Source organism: Syngnathus floridae, chromosome 1, assembly GCF_059516105.1.
Source record: "Syngnathus floridae isolate MCC-2025c chromosome 1, RoL_Sflo_1.0, whole genome shotgun sequence".
NCBI classification, from domain to species: Eukaryota; Metazoa; Chordata; class Actinopteri; order Syngnathiformes; family Syngnathidae; genus Syngnathus; species Syngnathus floridae.
This window is the reverse complement of record NC_142413.1, coordinates 392,049-402,500: the sequence shown is the minus strand read 5'-3', so window position 1 is coordinate 402,500 and position 10,452 is coordinate 392,049. Positions and strand designations below refer to the sequence as shown.

At 50.2% G+C, this 10,452-nt stretch overlaps 3 protein-coding genes across 5 annotated transcripts in view; 2 read left to right on the top strand and 1 right to left on the bottom strand.

Moving 5' to 3' along the window:
* The window catches only part of cldn15a (claudin 15a), a 4,576-nt gene extending 700 nt beyond the window's left edge, over window positions 1-3,876 (top strand). The window contains exons 1-5 of the mRNA XM_088370107.1: window positions 1-1,434; window positions 1,539-1,703; window positions 3,236-3,317; window positions 3,407-3,514; window positions 3,591-3,876. The exon at window positions 1-1,434 is cut by the window's left edge and continues 700 nt beyond it. Of these exons, the coding sequence (XP_088226233.1) occupies window positions 1,218-1,434; window positions 1,539-1,703; window positions 3,236-3,317; window positions 3,407-3,514; window positions 3,591-3,687 (669 nt within the window). The 5' untranslated portion in view covers window positions 1-1,217 and the 3' untranslated portion in view covers window positions 3,688-3,876. The remainder of the gene's footprint in view (window positions 1,435-1,538; window positions 1,704-3,235; window positions 3,318-3,406; window positions 3,515-3,590) is intronic.
* A 328-nt stretch (window positions 3,877-4,204) lies between these two features.
* On the top strand, window positions 4,205-8,861 carry dnajc3b (DnaJ (Hsp40) homolog, subfamily C, member 3b). Of its 3 annotated transcripts, none has more exons than XM_088387849.1 (12): window positions 4,206-4,644; window positions 4,729-4,839; window positions 5,038-5,162; window positions 5,270-5,344; window positions 5,426-5,569; window positions 5,632-5,813; window positions 5,919-6,038; window positions 6,154-6,259; window positions 6,914-7,034; window positions 7,134-7,266; window positions 7,425-7,573; window positions 8,243-8,861. In XM_088387849.1, exons 1-12 carry the CDS (start codon window positions 4,560-4,562, stop codon window positions 8,395-8,397), a joined length of 1,506 nt encoding a protein of 501 aa, XP_088243975.1. In that variant the 5' UTR covers window positions 4,206-4,559; the 3' UTR covers window positions 8,398-8,861. The 3 variants fall into 3 exon arrangements, with proteins under 3 accessions (XP_088243971.1, XP_088243975.1, XP_088243983.1); XM_088387857.1 differs by having other exon boundaries at window positions 4,626-4,644; window positions 4,729-4,843; XM_088387845.1 differs by having other exon boundaries at window positions 4,205-4,644; window positions 5,270-5,569.
* naa38 (N-alpha-acetyltransferase 38, NatC auxiliary subunit) lies at window positions 8,761-10,077 on the bottom strand. The gene is made up of 3 exons (XM_088387948.1): window positions 9,911-10,077; window positions 9,471-9,645; window positions 8,761-9,193 (listed from the first exon to the last, which is right to left on the bottom strand). Exons 2-3 carry the CDS (start codon window positions 9,631-9,633, stop codon window positions 9,069-9,071), a joined length of 288 nt encoding a protein of 95 aa, XP_088244074.1. The 5' UTR covers window positions 9,634-9,645; window positions 9,911-10,077; the 3' UTR covers window positions 8,761-9,068.
* Between the last annotated feature and the right edge of the window lie 375 nt (window positions 10,078-10,452).

Genomic DNA, 10,452 nt, shown 5'->3' with positions numbered 1-10,452 from the left:
GCGACGACGCTTTGTGCCCTGATGTGTTTTCTTTCTTTCTTTTTTTTTTCTTTTTTTTTTGGGCGGAACGATCGAGCAAGTCGTGAGTGGTTGGAAAAAAGGGAAAAAATGATTCGGACGACTCCAATGACCTTGCGTGCCTCCTTTTTTTCCATTGGCAATAACGGAGCAATACGCAATGACGCAACGCAGTTGATGGTTTGATGAACAGAAGCCATTACTCAATGTGCAATTGAATCGACCTGGAATTGTACGGACACGCCTCAAATCGTCTCTGAGACGCTCGCCGCCCCGTATTCGTCTGTCTTCGTTGCAGCTGGGAAAAAAACCCGCAGCGGTGTCAAAGTCATTTTCGCGGCGGGCCGCATCGTAGTCGTAGTTTCCTTCGGAGGGCCGTTACGACTGTCAATGTCTTCTAAATACATACTAGCCTTCTGGTCAGAGACGAGTAAAAACTATTTCAATATTTGAAAAGAATAAATGGTCATAAAAAAAAAAAAAAACTTGCTAGCAAAGTCTCTATTTTGAGAAAGTGAAGACAATTAGTCATTTTAGCCATGACACAAAGTCAGTTTGTCTTGGCGGGGCACATCACACGATATGGCGGGCGGGCCGTATCTGCCCCCCGGGGCCTCGACTTTGACACCTAAAAAGCCAGATGTTGGTTCTCATTGTTCTGCTTTACACGTTTGAATTAGACTCCATGATTTGGTCTTCCTGCTTTATCGCGATGATTATTGTTCACCCTTTTCCCGTCCTCCCACCACGCATTGAGGGCATAAAGCTTGATGCTCGTGTGACCATTGGACTCTGCATGAGCTGATAAACACCTGCTATGTTTCGGGGTGTTGAGCGCTAGCAGATACGCGTGCGTGGCTGCCTGCCTGCCTGCCTGCCTGCCTGCCTGCCTGCCTGCCTGCCTGCCTGCCTGCCTGCCTGCCTGCCTGCCTGCCTGCCTGCCTGCCTGCCTGCCTGCCTGCCTGCCTGCCTGCCTGCCTGCCTGCCTGCCTGCCTGCCTGCCTGCCTGCCTGCGTCCGAGTGGGCGGAGAGTGCAGGTGATAAAAATCCACGTCTTTGGCAAGCCGTCATATTTGGCCAGCGCTTCTCCCCCGTTCGAGCCGTCGCGGCCCATGCGTTGATTTGCTTTACCCGCGTGGCTCCCTGCTCGCCGCTTTTTGACCTTGAGGGTGGGCGGGTGGGGCCGGGGATAGACAAGCATGGATCCGACCGTGGAAGTGGTGGCCCTGATTCTGGGCTTTCTGGGCTGGGTGATGGTCGGGGTGGCGCTGCCCAACCGCTACTGGAAGACGTCCACGGTGGACGGCAACGTCATCACCACCTCCACCATCTACGAGAACCTCTGGATGTCCTGTGCCACCGACTCCACGGGCGTCCACAACTGCCGGGAATTCCCGTCCCTGCTGGCGTTGAACGGCAAGTGGGAGCCGAGCTGGCGCTTACGTCTTCTTTTTCTTCTTCTGTTGTTGTTGTTGTTGTTTGTAACCTGGCCACGCATCCGTTGTGCCCCGACCGACCAGGTTACATCCAGGCGTCCCGCGCCCTGATGATCACGTCGGTGGTGATGGGCGCCTTCGGCCTGGCGGCGGCCCTGGTGGGCGTGCAGTGCTCCAAGGCGGCCAGCGACAACTACGTGCTCAAGGGTCGGATCGCGGGCGCCGCCGGCGTGCTTTTCATCCTGCAAGGTAGCGCCGCGCCTCTCCACGCGGGCGCCCCTCCACGCGTGCGCCCAGCACCAAAATTGCAATGAGACCGACCTGACCCGGGTTTGATCCTGAATATTGACAAATTCAAATGGATGGACTGATCTACAAAACAGTCAGTTGTGCGCTGCTCACCGGGCATAGCATCGTTCCAGGAGTTGGGCTAAGAGAAAAAAGAAAAAGGTTGGCCAAAGAGACGACCTTTGAGACAGTGGCTGAGCACCAACTTGATGAGATCGGCGTGCGCGTGCGTGTTTGCGACGAGAAATAAAAATGTCTGGGCCGCCGAGGAACTGCGTTGAGACCGTACTCGTAGTTTTCTTTGGGGGGCCATTATGACTGTCAACGCCTAATTCCGGTATGATCCGGTATAAGCGACGCAACAAACGGATAAATAACTAGCTTTGAAATCAGACACGGGTCAAAGCTGTTCAAATGTTCGAAAAAAGATGAATGTGCTAAAAATCGCGAGCAATATCCGAAAACAAATTTTAGTACCGGCACATGAAGTCGAGCCACAATTTGCCTTGGCGGGCCGTATCTGGCCCCCGTGCCTCGGGTTTGACACCTACGGCGGCTCAGACAAAGACGTTCTTTGGCCGTCGTCTTGTGTGTCATTGTGCTCCTACGTATGTCAAGGGTAATGCTTTGTTGGCAAGTGTCGAAAATGGTTTCGAGGTGGATTCATTCTTTGACGAATTTGTGCCAGGGCTCCTTTGTAAGCGTTCGTCAGCCGTCCGCCACATTTTGTTTTAGATGGATTTTCTACGTGCCTGTTACATTTAGATCATTTACGTTCTTGCTTGCTAGTCTTTGTTTGTTTGTTTGTTTGTTTGTTTCATTTTGGAATTAATATTTCAATCCCGATAAGTGCTTGGAGGCGACCTTTTTTTGACTCGTGAAAAGTAATTGGAATCACCGCCACAGGGTGAGCGGCCAAGAAAAGCAGCATCATCGAGCACGTCCGCTATAAAGCACCTTAAAGATAATAAAGGACGTGTTTTACGACTTGTAAAAATCCATTCTTTCTGTCCTGTCGGACTTTGGACCCGTTTGACACCCGCTGTCTTTTGTGCACAGTGGTGGCATTGTCTTGTTGAAATAGCGTGCCAATACTACAAGTTGATGCTCAATTGCTGTGGGCTAGAAATATCATCAGAGGGGAAAACGATTAAAAGGAACATTTTGCTCACTTTGAAAAGGGTTTGACAAATATGGAAGGGCGTCATCAAATTGGCAAAATAGGAAAAGTACCATCATGCAGTTTTTCTCGAAAGTGTGTCAGGTTTTGGACTTTGCTCAGCATTTTCTGTTTGGCGAATGATATTTGCGTTTTATTATTTTTAATAGGTTAGTGATGAATTTATTACATGTTTATTTTTAATAGGTTAGTGATATAAAAAAAATCATAGGTTTGTGCCCAATGATATTTGTGTTTTGTTATTTTTAACAGGTTAGTGATTGTGTTTATTTTTAATAGGTTAGTGATGAATTTATTTCTTTATTTTTTATAGGTTTGTGCACAATGGTGGCAGTGTCCTGGTACGCCTTCAACATCACCCAGGAATTCTTCGACCCATTTTTTCCGGGTACAAGGTGAGAAGGAGGCGGCATACACGAGAAGCACGGCCGCCCGCCCGCCCGCACGGCCGCCCGTCCTGACCCTCGTGTCCCTGTGGTCGCAGGTATGAAATCGGCGAGGGGCTGTACATCGGGTGGTGCTCGGCCGTGCTCGCCATCGCCGGGGGGGCGTGCTTAATGTGCTCCTGTCGGATGGGCTCGGAAGGAAAGTAGTAAGTGTCGGCGTCTCGCTTCACGACCGAAAAGTGACCTTATTTCATATTGATATGCGCCTTCTGAATTCTGCAGCCCTTTGCCTCATCAAAGCAGGGGTACTGTTTATTCGGGACCGGCCCGGACCAGAAGTGTGGCTGCCAGCACTTATGGCCGAAATGCGTACGTTTAAATGAAATCTTTTTGTACTCAATAATGATATGGTCGTCATTGTTTTGTTGCCACATTTTGTACCCGATTGTTTGTTCATGTCAAATATTCACATGTACTATACAATTACTATGATTTGAATCTCGATTTTTGCACTTTTTCCAACATATTTTACAATTACGCGCAATAAACGTGTACCGTACATGATGAACACTCTTTTGAGTCATTTTATCGTTGGAGTCTTACCACAACAAATAAGAGCGAGTGTATCAGTGACAAGAAACAACAAGGAATGTTGCATTGTTGAACACTTTGAAGTAGAGAAGCAATCAAATTGTTTACATTTCTCGGCATACTTGAATTTCTTCGGGCCGCAATTTCTTGGCGTGCGTGCGTGCGTGCGTGCGTGCGTGCGTGCGTGCGTGCGTCGTTGTTTCCGCCACGTGCAGCTGTAGTCCAATGAGCGGGGGCTGCGTCTCGAACCAGACGCGGATGTGCTGCCGCGTGGACCAATCATGTGTGGAGGGCGGGGTCGCCCAATACCACGTGGAAAAAAAATGTCTTTGTTTTCTTTTTCATGCGTGTGTGAGCCAATTCTGTCCTCGCTTCAGTTGAAAAGCACCACAAATGAGTATTTTTTTAATATTCAAACTATTTTTTCGTGGTACATGCGGAAAATCGCGCCAATTTTTCCGAGGGAACCTTTTCATCCACGAGCGATGTTTTCTACACGGAACTTCAACACGGACGGCATGGCACGGCACGGCCCGGCCCGGTCCGGTCCGTAAATGCACCGTGCTCGTCTCGCTAAAAGAAGGCTTCAACTGCAGAATGGCCTTTCAATGACTTCGACGTTGAGGTGCTTCTTCGTTTGTCACTAAACCACTGCCCGGTATGGACTGGGGACGTTTGACCGGACTCGGTGGAGTCGTGTGCTCCTTGTCCCTGCTCTGTGTCATTTTGGACCTACAGCTGGACGGTAAGTGTCGTCGGATTGTGTGTGCCGCGACCCCCCTTTTTTTCTGTCTCAAAAGACGACGACGACGACGACTTTGTCTTCCAGGCGTCTTGGGGGCAACTCGCGGCGAGATTGAGCATCACCTGGAGATGGGTCGCAAACTTTTGGCAGCTGGTCAGCTGGCTGAAGCCTTGTCCCATTACCACTCTGCTGTAGGTCGGTAAGCTCCCCCTTATCACTCATTCAATGTCTTCAAGAATGTGCAAATGTTAAGAATGTTTTGAGCCATGTTGAATTTGAGGTGAATTTATATGGCTTGTCCATGAAGCCAGCCGATGTGAAACACTGTGGAATGTACTTGATTCTCGAAGTTTGAACGTGAGATTTACAGACGGCATATCCCGATGTGTCTAGAAGTGGATTCGAAAAACTACTTGACGTACTACAAACGCGGCGCCGTGTTCCTGGCCATGGGCAAGTCCCGATCGGCCCTCCCCGACCTGACCAGGGCCATCCAGCTCAAGCCTGACTTCCTCGCTGTGAGAAAAAAAAAATCAGTGGAACTCAACGAATGTCATGCACGGGCTGGCTTTGTTTGTGTCACACGACTTTCATTTTCTTTGCCGTCCTTCTGTGCTTTCCCCAGGCCCGGCTGCAGAGGGGCAACATCCTTCTGAAACAAGGCCACGCGCAGGAGGCCCGCCGAGACTTTGAAGCGGTGGTGAGCGCAGAGGCGGGGTTTTGCTCGCGCTCAAATCCACGCGACTGTTGCAGCGATCGTTTGTTTTTTTCCGCCGGGCAGCTCCGGCCAACTCCGGAGCACGCCGACGCACGGGAGCAGCTGGCGAGAGCCCGAGAGCTGGAGGAGCTGCAGGAGGACGCCCGGGCGGCGTACCACCGGGGCAACTACGGCGCCGCCGTCTCGGTGCTGGAGCGAATCTTTGAGGTAAGCCGGAATCCGGGTGCTGAGTGTTGATTTGTTGGAATGATGGCCCACCTCCTGGCTAGATCTCGCCCTGGGATCCCGAGATGCGAGAGCTGCGCGCCGACTGCTACCTCCGCACCGGGGAGCCGCAGAAGGCCATCCAGGACCTGGCGCCGGCCACCCGGCTGCGGAGCGACAACCGCGCCGCTTTCCTCAAGCTCAGCCTGCTGCATTACAGCCTGGGGGAGCACCACGAGTCTCTTAAGTGAGCGAGGGAGGATTCCTGCGCCGCGCCGTGCCGCACCGCGCCGCGCCGCGCCGTTCCTGTCCTCCGTCCGCCCCGCTCACACTCGTCTTGCCCACGCCGCAGCCAAGTCCGAGAGTGTCTGAAGCTGGACCAGGACGACAAGAATTGCCTGGCCCACTACAAGCAAGCCAAGAAGCTCAGCAAGCAACTGGACTCGGCCGAGGAGCTCGTCCAGGCGGAAAGGTGGGGTACCGTGAGAGGGGCTCCTGCCGCTGTCGGGTCAGCGCCCGAGGCCCCGCTTTATTCTGACCTCCGCCCGCCCGCTGGCTGGCTGGCTGGCTGGCTGGCCGGCCTCCAGGTACCGCGAGGCGATTGAAAAGTACGAGGGCGTGATGAAGGCAGAGCCACACGTGCCGCAATACTCCAACCTGGCCAAGGAGAGGATCTGCTTCTGTCTCGTCAAGGTCGGACACCGTCTTGCCGTTTTTCTGTGTGGCGATTCATTGTTTTTTTTTTTTTTTTTATAATCTCCTTCCTTCTTTTAATGAATGGATCAGGTAAAACAACAACAACAACAACGTTCCGTTAAACGGGTTTAAGGTGAGGCGGATCAGAGCGAAATGAAATCAATCAAAGTTGAATTGCGGGAAATTCCGATACCATGGCTTTGGCTATGTATCGCTGAGCCCGATTCAATCGAATCGAGTTGAGTGGAATGGACCCCCTTTAGAGTTTGAAAACAATGTGGTGTCATTTCAGCCCAGGGGCGAAAAAGGTCCAGTGCAGTGCGCTCACCGGAAAAGGCAAGTTAGCACATTTCAACCCGGCGGTTGCGAAGGAATGGATGCCAAAATCGCTCCTTTGAATATGTGAGCAAACGCCGTTGCCGTGAGTGGAAATATCAAATATGACAACACGAGTGGCCACCTTTGGGTCACAAGTACTGGCAAGTCAACGGCGGGGAGGTGTACCCCACAAAATCAGAAACTGCTTGCTTTGAAATGATTTGGACGGGGCCAAGTGGACAATAGGCGCAATGCGCGTCGACATTTCGCCGGCGATTGCTCGTCGTTTGTCCGAAATTAGCGTCGCCGTTTGAGCCGCGTGCTCTTTCACAGGCCAAGTCGGCCACGGAGGCCATCGACACGTGCTCCGAGGCGCACCGGAGGGACCCTCGCGACGCCAAAGTCCTCCGCCACCGCGCCGAGGCCTTCATCCTCAACCAGGACTACGAGAAAGGTAGGCCCCGCCCGGCCCGGCCCCACCCCGCCCCGCCGTGCCTGCGACCTACCCCGCCCGCACGGTGGCGCTGTCGTTCACTCGGAACATCCGCCCTAGCCGTGGAGGACTACCAAGAGGCGCAGGAGTTTGACGGAGACAGCGACGACATCCGAGAAGGGCTGGAGCGAGCCCGGAAGCTGCTCAAGATCTCCCGCAAGAGAGACTACTACAAGATTCTCGGAGTCGGACGGTATCGATTTATTTTTCAACGTGCCATTGCTTTGAAATAAACGCCAGCTTTATAGCTGCCTGGGGAAAAAAAAAGCCTTACATGAAAGTTGATTGCAGAGGAGGATGTCACATTTAGAGCGACGCGGTGGTCGTTGACTTTTTGGGCGCTCTTCTCAGGGCGGCCAGCAAGCAGGAGATCATCAAGGCCTACAGGAAGCTGGCGCAGCAGTGGCACCCCGACAACTTCCAGTCGGAGGCTGAGAAGAAGGAGGCCGAAAGGAAGTTCATCGACATTGCGTCGGCCAAGGAAGTCCTCACCGACCCAGGTCGGGGAAACCCCTTTGAATAATTCCCCGTAAACTCGCTTTGGCTGCGTGACCGACCGAGGGCAGCGTTCTTTTTTTTTTTTCGCATCCACCTAAGTGGTCGCTATTCCTCACTGGAATACTTTGCGGTTCATTGATCGCGTCCATTGTGGATTTTTCTAAGGGGAAAAAAAAGAAGGAATTATGGCACAATAGCTAGCGCCCGCACAATGGCAGCTTTTTCAACAAAAAAAAACAAATTCACAATTGAGGAATTATGGCACAAAAGTTGTCCGCACGCACACCAGCAGAAAGCAGGCAGGGAGTGGCCACACAATCGCAGATTGGAAGAAAAAAAAAAAAAAAAAACATATTTACAGTATGTACACTTTAGTTACATCCACAAACACGCACGCGCGCGCGTATCATATTTATTCATTATTTTCGGTGTTATTTTTTATCCTGTTAATATTTTATTTACATGCTTGCAACGATTCGAGAATGTTCTAATAAAAAGATATGCACTTATTGATACACGCAAAATGTCCACATGTTAAAAAGGAGGAGAGGGTGACACTACTTTGCGGATTTTCGCCTATCGCCACCGGGTGCTCTTGGAACCGTGAACCAGGGATGCATGACTGTTGTTCCAAAGCAATTCAAAAAGACGATCCATCCTCCTGTTTTCAGAAATGAGGCAGAAATTTGACAGCGGCGAGGATCCATTGGATCCGGAGAATCAGCAGCAGCATGGCGGCGGCGGCGGAGGACACAATGGCCACGCCTGGCCTTTCCCCTTCAACCCTTTTGAGTCAGGAGGCAGCTTCCACTTCAAGTTCCAGTAGGGGACAACTCTGTGGCGCGTCACGGTGAGGACTTTTCCTTTCTGAACAAAATGTCCGCAGGTTTTGGGTTGTTTCATGTGCCATTATTACCATGAATTCTTTTTTCTTTTTAAACCAATTTGCTCAAAGACTGATGTCATCAATTGTCCAAAATGGACAACTGACTGCTGAAATGAGTGTTTCCAAATCTGCACTTTTATTTCCAAAACGGAAGCACTATATTCTCAACTACAGCTCCGTAAGTCTTAGGAATACGACTCAGCCTTGAAAGTACTGCCAAGCGTATGCTGTGCGGCGGAAATACCTGAAAAACCTCAAAGTTGACGGTAGTGCTGTACTTCAATCGGAAAACCAAAAAAGTCATTTGCGGAAGAGAGCCTGTTATTTATTGAGTTTTGTGTCCTTGCATTTTCAGTTGTCAGTCTGATGCAGAGCGCAACTGCATTAAAAGAAAAGAAAAGTTTCATGATGTATGTGTCGTATATAAAGAGCGAGTTGAAGCCAATCCCAGATGGCTTGGTTACACCCTGGACTGGACTGGACTGGTTGCCACCCAATTACAGGGCAGCGTAAAAGATGTACCGCCTGACAATTCTTCCTCCGAGACTTGCAGAATGCGAATAATTTAGATTTCATTTCAAAACAAAAGTCCATTCTTCATAGTCCATTCCCTAGTGGTTCACTCCGAAGCCTCGCGTGTCGTCCAGAATGTCCGCTTCGGCCTCGATGGACACCACATGGTGACCCGGTATCATGGCCAGGCCAAGAACTCGGGGTTCCCCCTGGGAAAAAGTATCTTAAAAGAAGAGCAAAGAAAAAAAAAAAATCATTCAAATGCCCGGCAGCCTTACTTCAAAGTCAAAAAGTCAAAAGTCGGCTTGATTGTCAATTTCTTCACATGTCAAGACACACAAAGAGATCGAAATGACGTTACCCACTATCCCACGGTGACAAGACTTAGTCCACAATATACAAACAAGTAAACAAGACAAAAAGTAAAAACAAGAAGGCACAACCTATGAATAAATAAGAGTGATGAATTGACTTGACTTGACCCGTGGCGTCACGCTCACCTTTGGATTTGAGGAACTCCTGGGCCGAGCCGAGGATGATGTTACAGTCCCGGTCCGTGCAAAGGAAAAGGCCAACCAAGGTGCGGCCGTCAGTCATGCGGATCCTCATGTTCTTGTTCACAAGGCCCTGGAGTTTCTGCCTCGCCTGGGATGCCGAGGTCATGTCACGTTGTTCCTGAGTGCACACATTGAATGACAGTTGAGTTCTATTTGAATTTGATGTTCACTCAGTTTATCAGTATTTAAATGGTACAAAGTCACTGTGGTTGGACGTGGAGACTTGAGGATAACTGAAGGCGATCCTGAATACAGGTCATGTTGACAATCTCTCTTCATTGAATCACTTCACGGCTAATTTGTGAGCGACCGAATTGAAAGGCCAAACTTTGAGCAGGAAAATAATGGCAATAAGAGCAAAAATAGGCCAAATAAACACGTACACGACGAGACGAGACGAGACGAGACGGTCCGTTTCCTTCGGCTGTTGCCAGCTGCTCGTTCTTCTTCTGTAGTTTGCTGCCGGACGTATTTGTCGCATTTTCGACGTTACACGAGCGACAGCGACCTCCCAGTGGCCACCGGTAGTCATAACACGCATAACCAAGTTTCCTTCTTTCCTATTTCTTTTCTTTCCTCCCCTTCTTTGATTCCTCCTATCATTCCTCACTTCCTTCCCTCATTCTTGCGCCCTCCTTCCTACCGTTCTTTCATGCATCTTAACATTTCATCCCTCCTTCAAGCCACCCACATTTCTTTCATCCTCCAGTTATTCTCACCTTCATCCCTTCTTCCTTGCACCCACTCTTTTCTTTGATTCCTCCATTTCTTACACATTGCTTCCTTCACGTCTTTTCTGTGTTGTTTTCTTCAAACCATCCCACAACTTACTCGTCCATATTGCCTTCATCCCTCCCTCCCTTCCTTCTTTGCTCACATAATTTGCTTTAAAAAATGTTTGACTTTGGTTAGCATGCCGCATGTT

Coding starts and splice junctions, on each gene's coding strand:
- naa38 (XM_088387948.1), bottom strand. CDS start 9,633: ATGACCTCGGCATCCCAGGCGAGGCAGAAACTCCAGGGCCTTGTGAAC. Junction 9,194..9,470: donor GGAGTTCCTCAAATCCAAAG/GTGAGCGTGACG, acceptor TCTTCTTTTAAG/ATACTTTTTCCCAGGGGGAA.
- dnajc3b (XM_088387845.1), top strand. CDS start 4,560: ATGGACTGGGGACGTTTGACCGGACTCGGTGGAGTCGTGTGCTCCTTG. Junction 4,840..5,037: donor CCATTACCACTCTGCTGTAG/GTCGGTAAGCTC, acceptor CGATGTGTCTAG/AAGTGGATTCGAAAAACTAC. Junction 7,035..7,133: donor CAACCAGGACTACGAGAAAG/GTAGGCCCCGCC, acceptor CATCCGCCCTAG/CCGTGGAGGACTACCAAGAG.